We start from the raw sequence: 17,444 nt of genomic DNA on the forward strand, positions 1-17,444 counted from the left end.
GGATGCAGCGGCGAATGGTGTTGATTGACAAAGATCTACCAAAGTTTTCCCGAGCCCATGTCAGGATCTCCATTACAGACCCATGCCGGTTTTTAAGGTGGTGATGTCTGAGGGATCGGAGATCAGAAGTGGTTTTCGGCCTTGCAAATTATGCACCGAGATTTGTGCACTGGATTCCTTGAATCTTTTAATTATATGGTGCACTGTAGAAGGTGAAATGCCCAAAATCCTACCAATTTGTCTTTGGGGAATCAAAGTGTTGGATTATTTGCTGACATATCTGTTGGCAGATTGGCGAGCCTCGAACCATCCTTGCTCTTGAAGGACTAGGCTTTTTTTTGGAGGCTCCTTATATACTATGATTAGACGATTCCCTCACCTGTTTCACATCACCTTCGTATTTCAACTTGTAACATCACTATTAGTTCTATAATTACCCCAGTCCCAATGTTTTTGGAACATTTTGCATGTCCATCCATCCATCCATCCATCCATCTTCTACCACATACTCCTTTTCAGGGTCACGGGGAACCTGGAGCCTATCCCAGGGAGCATCAGGCACAAGGCAAGGTACACCCTGGACAGGATGCCAGTCTATCGCAGGGCACAATCACATACACACTCACACACCCATTCATACACTACGGACAATTTAGACACACCAAACAGCCTACCATGCATGTCTTTGGACTGGGGGAGGAAACCAGAGTACCCAGAGGAAACCCCCGCAGCACGGGGAGAACATCATTTTGCATGTATCAATTTCAAAATTAATAATTATCTTTAAAAAACTGTGCAAATTGATTAGGTAAAACATCAAATACCTTGTCTTTATACTTTTTTAAAAATACAAGCCAAAGTACATTTACAAATCACTCCTCTTTATTTTTATTAGCATTTTCCATACTGCCCCTTTTATTTCGGAATTGGTGTTGTATTAGGATTTAATGGTTTGTATTGGTTTCCACTAGACCTAAACATGCCACCAAAAGAACCCAACATGTTACCAGTAGAGACAAACAAGTACCATTAACATTTCCAGTAAAACCAATACAATTCCCATTATAACCATTGAAAGCATTAGAATTTCTGTAATGGTTTCTATTGGGTTTTTTTTTCCAGCAGGGTAATCAACTATAATAGATAATAATACGTTTATAATCAATTACGTTACAATAATAATAATTATAATAATAAAAATAACAATACTAATCATAATAATAATAAAATCGATTTATTATAGTTTCCTTGATTCATCTCAATCGTTGCCTTTTAAACTGAAGCGTGCAACTGTTACCCCTCATTTACCTGGACACACAGGAATACCCAAAAGAACACCACGTGTTGTTTTTAACAGTTTTGAGAGTGTATATCGCTAGAAATACCTGAATTCATCATACAGACTATATGTTTCCCGCACGAGACAACTTGTGCAAATAATGAGGACTGGTCAAGGTAGTGCAAGGAAAGCGGTTGTAGCGATTCCAACTTTTCTTGAGTCCAAAACAGTTGTAATTTTCACTACTTTTGCGTGAAATCGGGTGAGTGAACCAGACACGGTACCTCACGGCAGGAGGAGCACGCGAGGCCCGGGACGTCTATCTTTTTTCTCTTCTCATTCAAACCGCGTGCAGGGCGGAGCTAGAGAGAGAGAGAGAGAGAGAGAGAGAGCTTGGTTGTAGACGGAACCCTCGCTGTTTACCGATGCGCGCGTCATCAAGCCGCACAAAGTGACCTCGCGCTCGAAGCGGACGGCGGATCTCCAGAATTACAGCGCGCGTGAACGCGGACTCTCTTATTGTCTCGTGAACATCTGTAACCTCTGAAACAAAAAATTGTCCTATCCCCGCGCGCACGCGTGTGTGTGTTTGTGTGTCGGAGAGAGAGAGAGAGAGAGAGAGAGAGAGAGAGAGAGAGAGAGACTGCGATCTGGAACTTGAGCCAGTGAAATGGAGTGAGGATTTAACATCTGTAATTACAGGACAGAGGGCAGATAAAGTAGCCTGACTGGGCTGCGCGACTTTTATGAAGTCCGCTTGGCCATTTGGCAATATTAAGGACCATGGATAACTTTTTTATAGAGGTAAGCTTATTGTCAAATATAAATAATATATTTGCATCATACAGAAGCTGGTGTGGCACGCTGGGACAAGAACACAACCGCTGTTCATATTTTATTACGAAAGAAGAAACATTCTTCCTCCTTTCTTTCCTTCTTTTCGTTCTCCTTCCTTTCCTTCATCCTTCAATCCTTCATCACGTCCTTGTCTCATTTATTTCTGAGACACAGTGTGTGTGTGTGTGTGTGTGTGTGTGAGTGAGTGAGTGAGTGTGTGAGTGAGAGTGTGAGTGAGTGAGTGTGTGTGTGTGAGAGAGAGAGAGAGAGAGAGACGGTTGACGGTTTGATCAGGGTTAAAGAGTTTGGAGCGCTTCCTGGAGGAATTCTTTGGCATTTCCTTACCTTTTCTCCCGTTTCCTCTCCCCGTCCAGTCGCTATTATTAGAAGTTAAATGGACTGCGCAGTCTGAATCCAGAACTAGCCGATTCATGATGTTAACCAACCGATTTAACTTGCCACAATGTGCTCAACGTCCTGTATCGTCCTCCTGCACATCTCCCCCACCAGTACATTTGTTAATGAACTTGAATCTATATGGAGGGCCTGTGGTGCCAATTGAACATAAATTAGATGCCGAATTAGATTCTTGTTTTTGACTGTTTAATGAACACAAAAAACATTAAACTAAAACTTAACTAATAGCCTACAGTGTAATATATGTTATTGTTTATTTTTTGTAACATATATTTGATTACTTCTGTATTTAATAATAATTCTGTATTAATTCACTATGAATTTATTATATGCCTTGGTGCATGCCATGAAATAATTAAATCTGTCAACGTCCATTTAAACCAGGGGTGGAATCCAACATCAGACTGGATCCACTAGACCGCAGTTCCAGCTAATTGATAGGTTACTCAAGCTGGGTTGGAGTCAGCAATACCATATCAAACAGTTTAAAACAAGAAGAAGAATATGAAGAATATTATTATTATTAGTAGTAGTATTATAAATATAGTTAAAAGCAGTGATTATCAGAGTCCAAGCACTCCAATGCAAGTAGTGCCTCTATAGCGGATAATTTCTATAAGGTTACATAAAATACCAGAGGGTAGATAAATGGATACATTTATCACACTAACTTTCAACTTGAGAAGCGGTTACAGCAAAACAGTTTTTTATAGCGCCTCCTATTGTGATACATGTGTTAGAATTGGTGGAACACCTCAATGTCATGTACCATACATGTGTACGAAATTTGCTATTAATAAGCAGAATCACTGGAGATATGGCCTTTCTACCTGTTTGTTGTGATATGTTGTCGTATTTGTTATCACGTCAAAGCCAAACAGTTTTGAGCATGCATTAACCATCTGTCTGAGGCAAAGTCTGAAGATGCGTTGAGACAGTTTTCATAAATATCCAATAAAATATGTAGGAGAAGATATGGAAAGTTTCACATATGCTAATTAGTTTAGTGTCCAAAGGGTAGTAATGAGAGATCCAAACTGGATTATGTTTTGCCAGAGGTAACGAATTCTTGCTTGCATGGACAGCATGAGGGACATACTACATATTGACAAAGTTTCATGACTCTCCAACTTATGGTTTGGTCTGCACAAATCATTTAAGGAAAAAGATAATAATAATAATAATAATAATAATAATAAGTAGGAGATTCGGTTCAAAGCAGTATATAGGCTTTTTGTTGAAATACAATAAAAAGTTAACATCTATTGAGTCAGAGAATAAAAATAACATTTTACAATTTGATGTTCCTCCGCTGCTGTGAGTCGCCCTGACAATTCGATAATAGTAATCCCCAGTCAGCGTTGTTTCAGGGGTGTCGGATTGGAATTGACAGGAAATTCGTACATATGTCATACGCCAACGCAGATATTGCAAAATGTCATCAGGCAACTTCAAGCATGAAAGAATTCTGACTGGACAGTGACTGGCAGGAGCCGGCTGCCAATCAAGCAAAAAGAGTGTGATAGAGCATGTCAATGTAAACAGTGTAAATGGGTGTGAGAGAATGAAAGTGAGGGAAAAGGTTTCAGGAATGATGGTGTTTTAGCTTTTTCTTGATGAACAGGTAAAAACAGGTAGAGTCCACTGCTTAAAATACAAGTGGGGTCATGCGTAATGCTCAACATGGCGGCTATATTACATAAGTCGCACCCCTCAGTAAAAAAAAAAAAGAGCCAATAATTTGTGAGCCAATCACATTCTTACACTGACACTCATGCAGATATAGCGTGCTTTGCTCCATTAGTTACAATGAGACACAGATGCACAACACAAATTATTATGCCACTTTGTCAGATTTAGCAGAAATGTCATCATGTCGGTCTGTTACTTGTATACAAGTCTTTCCCTGTTTGAGTAGATAGGAGCCTGGTCTTATATATCAGACTGAAAATATCTGCCCAGGATTGCCAACATGGCTGCCAAGACAGACTGGACCGCAAGGCCTTTCAACCCAGTTGAGAAATTACTGCGCTAGAGAACTTATGATAACCAGCCAGTAACTAATGTATTATGTTGGTCTATTTCTTCATATTTTTATATTTCAAATTAGGTAATATATGGTTAATATATTAGGTATATATATTTTGATCCCTCTGCTGATCTGATCTGCGTCTTCTTAAACCCTGGTTAGGGTTTTAGCTAGCATGTTAACACTATCAGGTTTGTACCAAATGTTTTTGACAGGCTAAAGATAAAATACACCGATTATATAATAAAATACACAGAGTACGCACAAATCACTAGATTCTATAGTTTTGTTTTCTACACTCTATTTAAGCTAGATAGCTAGCATTAACAGGCTAGCTGAATTTGTACAGACTCTTTGAGAGTCAGCCACTGCTCTGTGAGATTACAGCAGGCCAACCCTTTTCCCTTATATTTTAGCTAGCTAGCTAAAGTTAGGTGAATAGCTCATTCTACAGGATGGGTGCTGTTTATGGTTTTCCATAATGAGCACAGTTACATTCAGTTGGACACAGTAAAAGCAAACTGGCTCATGCTAGCTAAAAGACAAGCTCTTTTTGAGAGGTTTTCCTCATTCATCCTCTTCTCGGCGACTGTGACAATCAGATCGATAAAGGTATTTTATTTCCATATTTTTATTTATTCTCTTCTGTGATTCTGGGTCTGTGTGTAGGAGAAGGATGCAGTACAGCCCACATGATACGTTCTAACACAAGTTTCTTTGTCTTCTTAATTTTGATTTAAGGTTATGTAATGCAGTCTGTCCTACTTGTGGAATACTCTATTGACTACTAGACTATTTAATGTGCTTTTAAATCTAGCCAGTTATTCCACTATTAGTATAGATAGCTTAGCTTACAACTCTGACTTAATGTTTAGGCTGTCTTGTGAATGATCAGTGAATATAAGGGTGTGCCGTAGTGATACCGGGAGAGCTCCTCTGAGTCACCTGTGAGCTGTTCATTACGCAACTGTTTTTTTTTTTTGTTTTGCTTTTACCTGTCGGGCTGGACGAAAATGTGACGTGTTAGAAACATTTCCCAATCCCTTCAGGCACCACGTAGCTATGAGTAGTGTCTCTCACCTAGACCTGGAATGTCACCAAAAATGTAAACGTTAAAAGCCTAATTCTGGTTCGCTTGTTCTTTGATGAGTAGTGAAATGGCTTTGCTTGCTAGTGTCAAGTATCATCTGGCTGCTGCCTATCTGCTAAACACAAAAGAGCCTTTAGAGTCTTGAAGTGAAAGGGTAAGGCACGCAGAAGCCAGTTACTCACAGACATGGGCATTTATATTATGTGAATGAGAATTGTTTAGGGTAGCAGTTCTCAAAGTGGTGTCCAGAAACCCCCAGGGGACTTTACAAAAAAGGTAATAAACTGTACCTTTCTGAGTACAAACACTTGTCACTGAGGTTGTCCCCTAAAGCTGTTTTTGGTTTGCTCCTTTCTCCTTGAAAAGTGAATAAAGTGTGCAGTTAAAACTAAATTTGCATACTGTTGTAAATTTAAGAGCGGTACCTTCAGGAATAAACATGTACCTGTACATTACCTTTCCTTTTGACGGTGCATCATATTCTTACTCTTTTAATAACGTGACAGTGGAGAGCACTATTAACTACAATAACAAAAGTGATATCGTTAGTTTAGTTATAATCTGTATTAGTTATAATCTGTTATAATCTGTTAGTTTAATCCGTTAGTTTGCTTATAATGTATACTGTAACCAGAGGGTGCTGAAGGTGATTTTTTTTTTTTAACATTAAAGTCATACCCTAACTGCAGGAATTTTGAGAACTTCTGGTTTAGGGAACATGAAGAAAGAGCAGTAGGGTTTACAGTGAGAGAAAGAATGTTATTTTGGACATCACTGCACTGCCAAATCGTAACAAATGTAAACTGCTGATTGCTTTAGCTTCCTATTCCTGGCTGAACACCTCCAAAACGTTTGAATAATTATTCAAAACAAAACCCAGCTCCACGCCCAGCAGGTGTGCTCGCCTGGAGATCTACTGGTCTAGCTGTTTGTGCAGCTGCATGTAAGCACCTGCATTTTTTAAAATTTGCCCTTTGTGTGTGTGTGTGTGTGTGTGTGTGGGTTGGTGTGTGTCTAACTAATAGAGCTGACTCAACACAGTCACTAAGGTCAATGTGTTTCTCCAGACATTAAGGGCAATTACTGCTGTCCTGTAACTGTCATGGCGCAGTTACCTGCAGGCGGCCAATCAGCGTGCGAGATTAGTTTAATTCAGGTGAAATAAAAACATCTTGAAAACATGCATCTCGAGCAACTCCAAATTTGATTTTAGTCTGGGGTTTTACTTTGAGATCTTTGAGCTTGTTGTTTATTAAAAAGGTGGAGGTATGCAGTAAGGTAACCCCAGCACCAAACTTTGTGCTTTGTAGAGATGTGTTTGAATTTCAGGAACGTACATTTGTGCAGTAATTAAAGTAGTCTTCAAAGCAAATACAGTGTGTTTGGTAGAAAAACAAGAGGGAAACAAAGTAAAACACATAGTTGTACCGAAGTGTAGATGACGTCTCAAAACAGTAGGTGTACATTCATTTTCTGTAACAGCAGCTCTGACAGTAGTTCCAGCTGTTAACAGTAATGCTAGGTTGTATATTAATGTGCTAGTTTCAATATGTTATCATTCCTATAGTAACAGCTGATTGAAAGGGACAGGATCCACATAATCTAAACCTACTGATAAATGGATTTAAAATCTGTGTTGTTTAACAATGAAAAACATTCAATCGTTGACGTGAAGCTTTCGGTTAGGAGACGTTTATGTAAGATCACGTCTAACAAAGTTAGACGTTTGCACTTTCCGAATTCTCAGCCACATGACGAGCTGTTTTCTTCTCTCATTAACTCAGTCATGAGCCAGTGACTATATATGATGTAACTGCTGTAGCATAAACAATAACAGGAACTTTTCTTATTAAATGTAACTATAAACGGTTAAAAAGCAGGGTTTGTTGTTCGTTAATGAATTAAACATTGTAATCATTAGAAGGTCACTGTGGTATAAGCGGAATAACACACTTCAGTCCACGCTGTTATGTGAAAATAATCCACATTGAAATGTTTTATTTCTTATATAGTACATATTGTATCATTAGTTGTTGAGATTAAGGTTAGGGTTAGGCAAACCATAATTTGGCAATAATAGTATACAGTTCAACAGAATTACCCCACAAACATAGTAATACAAGTGTGTGTGTGTCTGTGTGTGTGTGTGTGTGTGTGTGTGTATGAGAGAGAGAGAGAGAGAGAGAGAGAGAGAGAGTGAGCATATGTCTAATCGTGTAGCTCAGCAGACAGATAATGAGTGTCAGTGTGTCAGTGTGCCACTTAGACTTTGTGTGTGTGTCTGTGTGTGTGTGTGTGTGTGTGTGTGTGTGTGTGTGTGTGTGTTATGTTCGTGTGCATGGTCCACCAAGAGCCAGTGAGTGAATAGATCAATGAACATGGCATGTTTTTGCTGGGATGTTGTACCAGGCGATGTTGTAGTGCTGTAATACAGCTGCCATGATAGACAACGTTGGCCACAGTGACTCTCACTAAAGCTACAAGTCAGCGGAAAACAGAAACACATTCATTCTTTTCCATAATTTTTCTTCTCTCTCGCTCCAGCTCTCCCACCCTTTCTCTCACTTCCTGCAGAGCTGCTGTTAACATTCCAAGAGTCTCTGAAACTGCTGTTTGGCCCCGACACACACACACATACACACACACACACACACACTGAGGGAGTGAAGGATTTAGTTCCTATAATACCTGCTGTACCCCGAACTCAGCCATGAAACATAATCCCTCTTGTTATCCTTCCATGAGTAAAACACACACACACACACACACACACACACACACACACACACACACACACACACACAGACAGAGTAATCACATCTATGGCCCAGTCCTATTTATCTTTTTAGCTTCAGGATACATGCACACACACGCGCACACACAGGCACACACACACACACACACACACACACACACACACACACACACAGAGTAATAACATCTATGACCCAGTCCTATTTTCTCTGCCCTTCCTAATCTTTTTAGCTTCAGGATACATGCGCGCACACACACACACGCACACACATATATATATATATATATATATATATATATATATATATATATATATATATATATATATATATACATATATATACATACAGTCCCCTCCAAAACTATTGGGATGGCAAGGCCAATTAATTTTTTTTGTTATACACCAAAGGTCTGAGTTTGAGATAAAAAGATGGATATTCCTGTTATTTACATCTAGATGTGTTAAACAGCATAAAACATAGAACCTATTGTATCAGACCCCCCAATATTTATGTGAGCAAAAGTATAGGAAGAGATAAATCCTGAAGTAAAGTAAATAGCTCTTGCCCTTGCTTGCAATAACCACATCAAGCCTGTGACACATTGACATCACTACCAAACTTTTGGTTTCTTCTTTTGTGATGCTTTTCCAGGCTTTTAAAGTTCCTCATGATTAATTTGGATGCATTTCTCTGTAAATTGGCAGACAAAATGTTTCAGTAGACTTCTGAATTCATTCTTCTGCTACCATCATGAGTTACATCATCAATAAAGATCAGTGAGCCTGTTCCAGAGGCAGCCATGCAAGCCCAAGCCATGACATTACTTCCACCATGTTTTACAGATGTTTTGGATCATGAGCAGAGCCGTTCTTTTTCCACCCGTTGGCCTTTCCATCACTTTGGTAGAGGTTAATCTTGGTTCCACAACTTTGTGACACATCTCTGTATTTCTTTGCAAATTCCAAACTGGCGTTCTGATTCTTACTGCTGATGAGTGGTTTGCATCTTGTGGTATGGCCTCTATATTTCTGCTCTTGAAGACTTCTTCGAACGGTGGATTGTGATACCTTCACCCCTGTCCTCTGGAGGCTGTTGGTGATGTCACTGACTGTGTTTTCAGGTTTTTCTTCACAGCTCTCACAATGTTTCTGTCATCAGCTGCTGTTGTTTTCCTTGGCTGATCCATTCGTTGTTGCTCAGTATACCAGTGGTTTCGTTATTTTTCAGGACATTCCTAATTGTTGTACTGGCAATGCCCAATGAAATGCCTCTGATTTATTTTCCTGCTTTTCTCTGGTTCAAAATGGCTTGCTTTTCTCACATAGACAGCTCTCTGATCTCGGTGTTGGCTTATCCTTTTTAACAACAATGCAGCCTTCACAGGTAAAACTGAAGGCTAATACCAAGAGTAGATGTTCAGAGCTACTTATTGTTTAAACAATCAATCTAACAGGATACACATGGGCAAAAAGAAACACCTGTTATTTTTGCTTACCTAAAAATTTATATAAAATGTGTTATGTTTCATGACGTTTAACACAAATATCAGGAAATAAAAGCTGGAATTCTTTCTTCTCATATTCATAATTTGATCTCAAACCCAAATGTCTTCATTCTACGTTTTCTGTACTGCTTATCCTGCACAGAGTTGCGGGGAGCCTGGAGCTTTCCCAGGGGACTCGGGCACAAGGCAGGGGACACCCTGGACCGAGGGGATCAACCCATTGCAGGACATAATTGCACACACCCATTCACACCATTTAGAACCATTGAATAGTTGAAGAGTCAACGAGTTTAAGGTTACAATCCATGGACTAGTTTTTTCTGTTTCTGTCTTGCTTAGGTGCATAAGGGGACTTAAAATGTCAATATTTGGTCTGCCTTTAATGTGTGAAAAGACAGCTTGCGTTCACACACACACACCCACACACACACACACACACACTTTCATGTGCCAGGCTGTCATAACTCAGTTAAAACAGAGCTTTCAACAATGGCCTGTATCCCAGCTGACACCAGGTTTCCCTAGCACACACACACACACACACACACACACACACACACACACATCAGACAATCAATCAGAAAGTAGGACAGTTAGCCATGGCCTGACAAGTGTGTGCAAGAGGACAAAGAGAAAAGTGTGTGTGTGTGTGTGTGTGTGTCAAGGTGAGAGGACGCTAAGTGTTAGTCATAATATAGAGATGTGTGTTGGTTTAAAGTCAGTTTTGTTCAACCCTGTTTGCATCTACAGTGTGTGTCTGTTCACACTCATCACTGTAGATTCAAAGAACTGTTTATTTAATGAGAAGCTAAATAAGCAATGAATAAACTTGGTAAACAAACGCTCTATCGCTGTAGAGGCGTGTCATGTGGCCACCATATGTGACTCCAGTGTGCTATTGAAACCCATTGTGTAAATGAAATAGCTGTTCGTTTCACTTTCTCAGATGAAACCGTGCTAATGAGATATTTTATGGATTTATTTGTGTGACCTCAGAGGTAGAGGAGTATCACATAAACGCAGGCTGGAGTTCAAACAGAAAGGACACCCTTATAAACACAAATTTCTGTACTATACACACACCCCATGCACACACACACACACACACAAACGTAGAGAGTGAAAAGAGAGAGAGGTCACAGAGTGTGTGAGAGACAAAGTCTGGCTTTTAAAGCATGCAGGAATCTTCTCTTATTAATATCCTGTTTTTCTGTTGACTTTAACGATATCTGATCCCCCTCTTCCTGCCTAAAAACAAGACAAGAATGATTGAGAGAGAGAGAGATTAGGGGTATAGAGACACAGAGCTTCTATTTGATTCAGCAATCAAACACAAACTTTTCACACATTATGGATCATTTGTTATTAATTCAGGAGAAAGGACAGCTTCTACGATTACACACACACGTACGCGCGCACACACACACACACACAAACAGACTAACATACGCATAATCTTACAAACACACACACAAAGAGGTAAAATATTGTATTGTATAGTACAATAAAAAAAGATTGTAATATCCCTTTGAAAAATGTATTCCTTTGAAGATCTGTGTGTGTGTGTGTGTGTGTGTGTGTGTGTGTGTGTGTGTGTGTGTGTGTGTGTGTGTAGCACTGAACATGCTCACTAAGCAGTGAAGAGATTACAAAGTAGCTCTGGCTTGTTTCATCCCTAAAGACACTACAACATGGCCGTCCTCTTTACTCGAATATTATTTTAAAAGGTCAGGAGCGAAACATAATACCTCAGTCTCAAACACACACACACACACACACACACACACACACACTCACACACAAACACACACACACAGATCTTCAAAGGAATACATTTTTCAAAGGGATATTACAATCTTTTTTTGTGAACATGAAAAGTACTTTTCTCTGTTCACTCAGGAAGAGTTTGTTGATGTTTTAGTTAGCGATTGATCTGTTTGGCTGTGTGTGTGTGTGTGTGTGTGTGTGTGTGTGTGTGTGTGTGTGTGTGTGCACAAGCGCTCGCTCTTCTCTTCTAGTTGAAAGGTAGATTAGAGGATTTCCCCCATGTCTTCCTGCTGATTCCTGCTGAAAGCTGATTGCTAGTCAGGAGAGTTTTTGCGCACCGTGTGTTCGTTACTGCACTTTGCTCAGACAGAGCCATTCTTGCCTGGAATTCCTCTGCCAGCCAATCAGAAACCACTGAAACAGGAAGTTTACTTTTGACACACTCGAATGAATCATATGCACCAAGCAAGTTAATTAGGTTCAAGGATTTCTTTCTCGCACACCAACACACAACCACACACACACACACACACGTATACACACACACACACCAACACACAACCACCCACACACACACAAACAGAAATGTTGTGAGGTCACGTTCAGACTAAATGTAGTATATCTCTGGAATTCTGGATCTCTAATTCAGTCTCACATTACTGACTCACAAACTCGCTGTTCGCTCAAGAAGAGCGTATGTATGTTTTAGTTGGAGTTGCTGAGCTGGTGGAGTGTGTGCGTGTGAGTGCTGTTTAAGCTGGAGAAGGAGATGTCAGGATGTTTTTAAGTTTCTTGCTGTGTGAATTCCTGAAGAAAAAGTCCCCAAAAAACCAACAGGAAAAACACTTCCGAAAAAACTATTCTCCTAAACAATTGTAATCCGGTAATATTGAATATCAGACTTTGTTTATAAACTGTACTAATCACTGGTAATGGCAAAGGTTTGTTTTCTGTGAATTACAGACAGTTGGATAAACTTCCTGTAATATTACATCCTTTAACAGGATGTAGTTAATGAATTTTCTGCATTTTCTGATGGCACATGCAGGACATTGGGAATGTGTAGCTCTAAGGCATGTATGTTCTTTTGTGAGTGTGTGTGAGTGTGAGTGTATGAGTGTGTGTGTGTGTGTGTGTGTGTGTGTGTGAGAGAGAGAGAGAGAGAGAGAGAGAGAGAGACCGGTTTCACAGTTCATTTGTTTAGAGACAAACATTAGAAAGTGAACCTGTTTAACGGTAGACAAGTATATTACGCACACACACAACACACACACGCACAACACACACATACACACACGAACACACACACACAAGCACACACACACCCACAAACGAACACACACACACAAGCACACACACAACACACAAACACACACGCACACGAACACACACGCACACACACACACACGCACACACACACACAGAGAGTAGCTTTAATTGGTTTTAAGACCTGCCTATCTTAAGATTGGACGAATAAAAGCGACATTCACTAGACTGCACGTCAGAGACAAAACATTCCTGTCTGATTTCATACACAGTGACATTACACTGACCGTGAATAAAACGTTCCACCATTTTTGTGATTGTTGTCACCCAAAACTCAGACCTTATATTCAAAGAAGCCCTTGACTTAGAGTATTGTACCACTGAGATGAAAAAGTAGATAATAATACAACTAAAAGTGTTAATGCTTATAACCAGTACAGTCTTGCATTAAAATAGATTTCATCCAGCGCCCTGAATGCTTCTTCTGTTTCTCCTACCAGATAAACTTTTAAAACATTTATCATCCTAAAAAGCCTTATAGATCTCTATTTTGAAGAGTGGTACAGTGTGTGTGTGTGTGTGTGTGTGTGTGTGTGTGTGTGTGTGTGTGTGTGTGGGTGTGTGTACTTCTAGGCAAAACTTTTTGAATAATCTTGAGTTTCTTATGGATTATTAAAGTTGAATCACGATTGCCACGGACATGCAAATACATACATAATGCAAAGTTAAAGAAAAGTTAAAGAAGGAAAAATATTAAAGAAGTGCAGAAGTTCAACAAAACACACTTCATGTGAAAACTGTAATGAATTTCCTGGTTACACAGTTGCACTATTTGACCATGTAGTTCACAGTTATAGAATGGATTTATTTATAATTACACTATCCAGTGTCACCCAGATGAGGATGGGTTCCCTTCTGTGTCTGCTTCCTCTCAAGGTTTCTTCCTCTTATCGTCTCAGGGAGTTTTTCCTTGCCACTGTTGCTTTTAGCTTGCTCAATAGGGCTAAATTCATTCATTTAAAATCTATATCCTGACTGTATTTATTTCTGTAAAGCTGTTTGTGACAATGTCCACTGTTAAAATAAAACTGAACTGAATTGAATAACGGCCATCTTTCAGTTCCAAATGAGAGTCTGCATGAGTACTTAACTAAAGGCAGGTAAACCCGTTATATCTATAGATAAAACACTCATACGCAGTGTTTCTATAATGATACAATTGGAATACAAACAACATGTGTTGCTCTAAGTGCCTGTGTAGAGTGTTCAAGGTATAAACACAGACTGTGTCCAGTAAAATAAAGTAAAAATAAAATAAAAATAACTATTTTGAATTAATTGACACCTATTTCTTACTAAAAATTTCCCCTGTAGAGTATTGTAATGATTCCAAAACTTAAAGTTTAATCACAGTACAGTGTAGTGTAGTGTAGTGTATTGTATACCTGTAGGGCACTTTGTACTTGCTGGGAGTTTCGTGTTAAGGCACACTTGTGCAAAGACAAGAAAGTAGAAACCCATAATAAACAAAAGATTAAACATGGTCAGTTAATGCACTTTGTGTGTGTGTCTGTGTGTGTGTGTGTGTGTGTATATATATATATATATATATATATATATATATATATATATATATATATATATATATATATATATATATATATACACACACACACACATATATGCTTTTTTAAATTTTCCATGGTTATAATACATTTCTTTCTTTGGACATATTTTAATAGCAAGGTGCATAGAAATAGAACTACAGCAGCCTTAGGTTTGTGGGAACAATTGGGGTTTTTTTCAAGTTGTGTGTCCACAAACCAAGTGTCCCACTTTCTCGAGTGCAATTACGATTAATAGATGCATTCTGTTTAGGTTTGCTGATGGTAATTTTCTGTGTAGTGCTATTAAACCTCAGATTGGATGAATGGTTGGAGTGTATCTGTGTGTGTGTGTCTCTGTGTGTGTCTCTTTGTGTGTGTGTGTGTGTGTGTGTGTGTGTGTGTGTGTGTGTGTGTGTGTGTGTGTGTGTGTGTGTGAGGCAGCTGTTTGGCTGGAACAGCAGTTCTGTCAGAGCAAAGTGCACCAACGAAGAAAATTCAAGCACCTAAGCAGAGAGAGTGAGTGAGTGAGGAAGTGAGTTTGAGATATAATGGTTCGAGTTGATGTTTCCATTTCTAGCTCAGACAGCAGTAGCATGTGAAGCAGAATCGTCTCGTGGCCTGAAGGGCTGCAGCACTACAAAACTTCCTGTTTACTCAGTTCCAACACTGCCACATCAACACAAGGGGCTGATAATTAGCTGATAATCAGGATCAGGTGTGTTACATCAGGGGAAACACAGAACTATCCAGATGTTTTGTCTGGACTAGCACTGAATCAATATCAGTTAAACACTTCATCATGTTTTAACAAAGTGACCAGCAGATGGTTATTCGAGTGTCATAATCCACTGAGCTGGCTTTAGAGAAATACAACGTATACATTTAGAGAAGCAGATTAACATTGATGATGGCCTTAACAAGAAATAACAACATGAATGTCAGGTTTTGGAGGCAAAAGTGAGTTATATAATAATAATAATAATAATAATAATAATAATAATAATAATAGTTCCTTAGATTTATATAGTGCTTTGTCTAGGCACTCAGAGTGCTTTATATTGTGTGGAGGGGTGGGGGGAACAAGGTGAGGTGCAGTGACTGATGGGATGGCTCCGGTATTTACATGATAATGACAGCAGTAGCTTAAGTTGATAATGAAGAAGTACCTAGTTTTCTGGAACTGGGAAACTGGGATCCTACTTCTCACAGAAAATTACTAAGAGATCTGATAATGAAAGGCATAGGTCCTGATGTGAGTGTTAGGTCATATTAACACACAGTCATTCAATTTCCGGGTTACTGGGAAAGTGCTGTAATATTGACAGGAAACAGTACTGTAATCTTTTACGTAGTGTACATTAAGAATAATTCAATACATTTGCTATGGCTGATGCAAGATACAGCTAAGCTGAAGGTTGAGGGTCTTGCTCAAGGACCCAACTATGGGAATTTGGTAATGCTGGGATCTGAACACATGACCTTCTGATCTGTAACTCAAAGCCTTAAGCACAGAGCCACCACAACTAGCTCACACTGATTCAGTGCCCTCCACTAATATTGGCACCCTTGGTAAATATGAGCAGAAGAAAGAAATTGTCTTTATTGTTTAACCTTTTGATCCTGTGTTAAAACAAATTCACAAAAAATACTCTGCTCTAATGGATATCAAAAAATTGCAAACAATTGCAAAGAAAACACAAAAAATCTTTGTTAAATATAGGTGCGCAACAATTATTGGCACCCTTTTAGTCAACACTTTGTGTTACCTCCCTTTGCCAAGATAATAGCTCTGAGTCTTCTCCTATAATGCCTGATGAGTTTGGAGAATACATGGCAAGGGATTTGAGACCATTCCTCAATACAGAATCTCCCCAGATCCTTCAAATTTCGAGGTCCATGCTGGTGGACTCTCCTCTTCAATTCACCCCACAGGATTTCTATGGGTTTCAAGTCAGAGGACTGGGATGGCCATGGCAGTAAACCATTGATTTTGTGGTCAGTAAACCATTTTTGTGTTGATTTTGATGTATGATTTGGATCATTGTCCTGCTGGAAGACCCAACCATGGCCCATTTTAAGCTTCCTGGCAGAGGCAGTCAGGTTTTCATTTAATATCTGTGGATATTTGTCCATGATGCCATGTATCCTAACAAAATGTCCAGGTTCTCTGGCAGAAAAACATTAAAGATCCACCACTATATTTAACCATGGAAATGAGGTACTTTTCCATATGGCTACCTCTCTGTGTGTGCCAAAACCACCTTGTTGTTTATTGCCAAAAAGCTCTATTTTGGTTTCATCTGACCATAGAACCCGATCCCATTTGAAGTTCCAGTTGTGTCCGGCAAACTGAATATGCCTGAGTTTGTTTTTGGATGAGAGTAGAGGCTTTTTTCTTGAAACCCTTCCAAACAACTTGTGGTGATGAAGGTGATTCGGATTGTAGTTTTGGAGACTTTCTGACCCCAAGACGCAACTAACTTCTGCAGTTCTCCAGCTATGATCCTTGGAGATTTTTTGGCCACTCAAACCATTCTCTTCACAGTGTGTTGAGACAATATAGACACACGTCCTCTTCCAGGTTGATTCATAACATTTCCAGTTGACTGGAACTCCTTAATTATTGCTCTGATGGTGGAAATGGGCATTTTCAATGCTTTTGCTATTTTCTCATAGCCGCTTCCCATTTTGTGAAGCTCAACAGTCTTTTGCCTCATATTTATACCACTGTGTAACAGTAAGTGATGGTTGAACAATTTCCTGTTCTTTGTCACCCAGGTGTACTAAAAAAAATAAAATATCAATGGGAATATACTTCAAATATATTTTTCTCATATGAATTCATAGGGGTGCCAACAATTGTTGCACACCTATATTTAACAAAAAAATTTT

The 17,444-nt window shown here is 39.2% G+C and overlaps 1 protein-coding gene across 1 annotated transcript in view; it reads left to right on the forward strand.

The window, feature by feature from the left end:
• The first annotated feature begins 1,680 nt into the window (after nucleotides 1-1,680).
• The window catches only part of myo10 (myosin X), an 80,917-nt gene continuing 65,153 nt past the window's right edge, over nucleotides 1,681-17,444 (forward strand). Inside the window, exon 1 of the mRNA XM_017495727.3 lies at nucleotides 1,681-2,083. Coding sequence (XP_017351216.1) covers nucleotides 2,063-2,083 — 21 coding nt within the window. The 5' untranslated portion in view covers nucleotides 1,681-2,062. The remainder of the gene's footprint in view (nucleotides 2,084-17,444) is intronic.

Source organism: Ictalurus punctatus, chromosome 20, assembly GCF_001660625.3.
Source record: "Ictalurus punctatus breed USDA103 chromosome 20, Coco_2.0, whole genome shotgun sequence".
In the NCBI taxonomy this organism is placed as follows: Eukaryota; Metazoa; Chordata; class Actinopteri; order Siluriformes; family Ictaluridae; genus Ictalurus; species Ictalurus punctatus.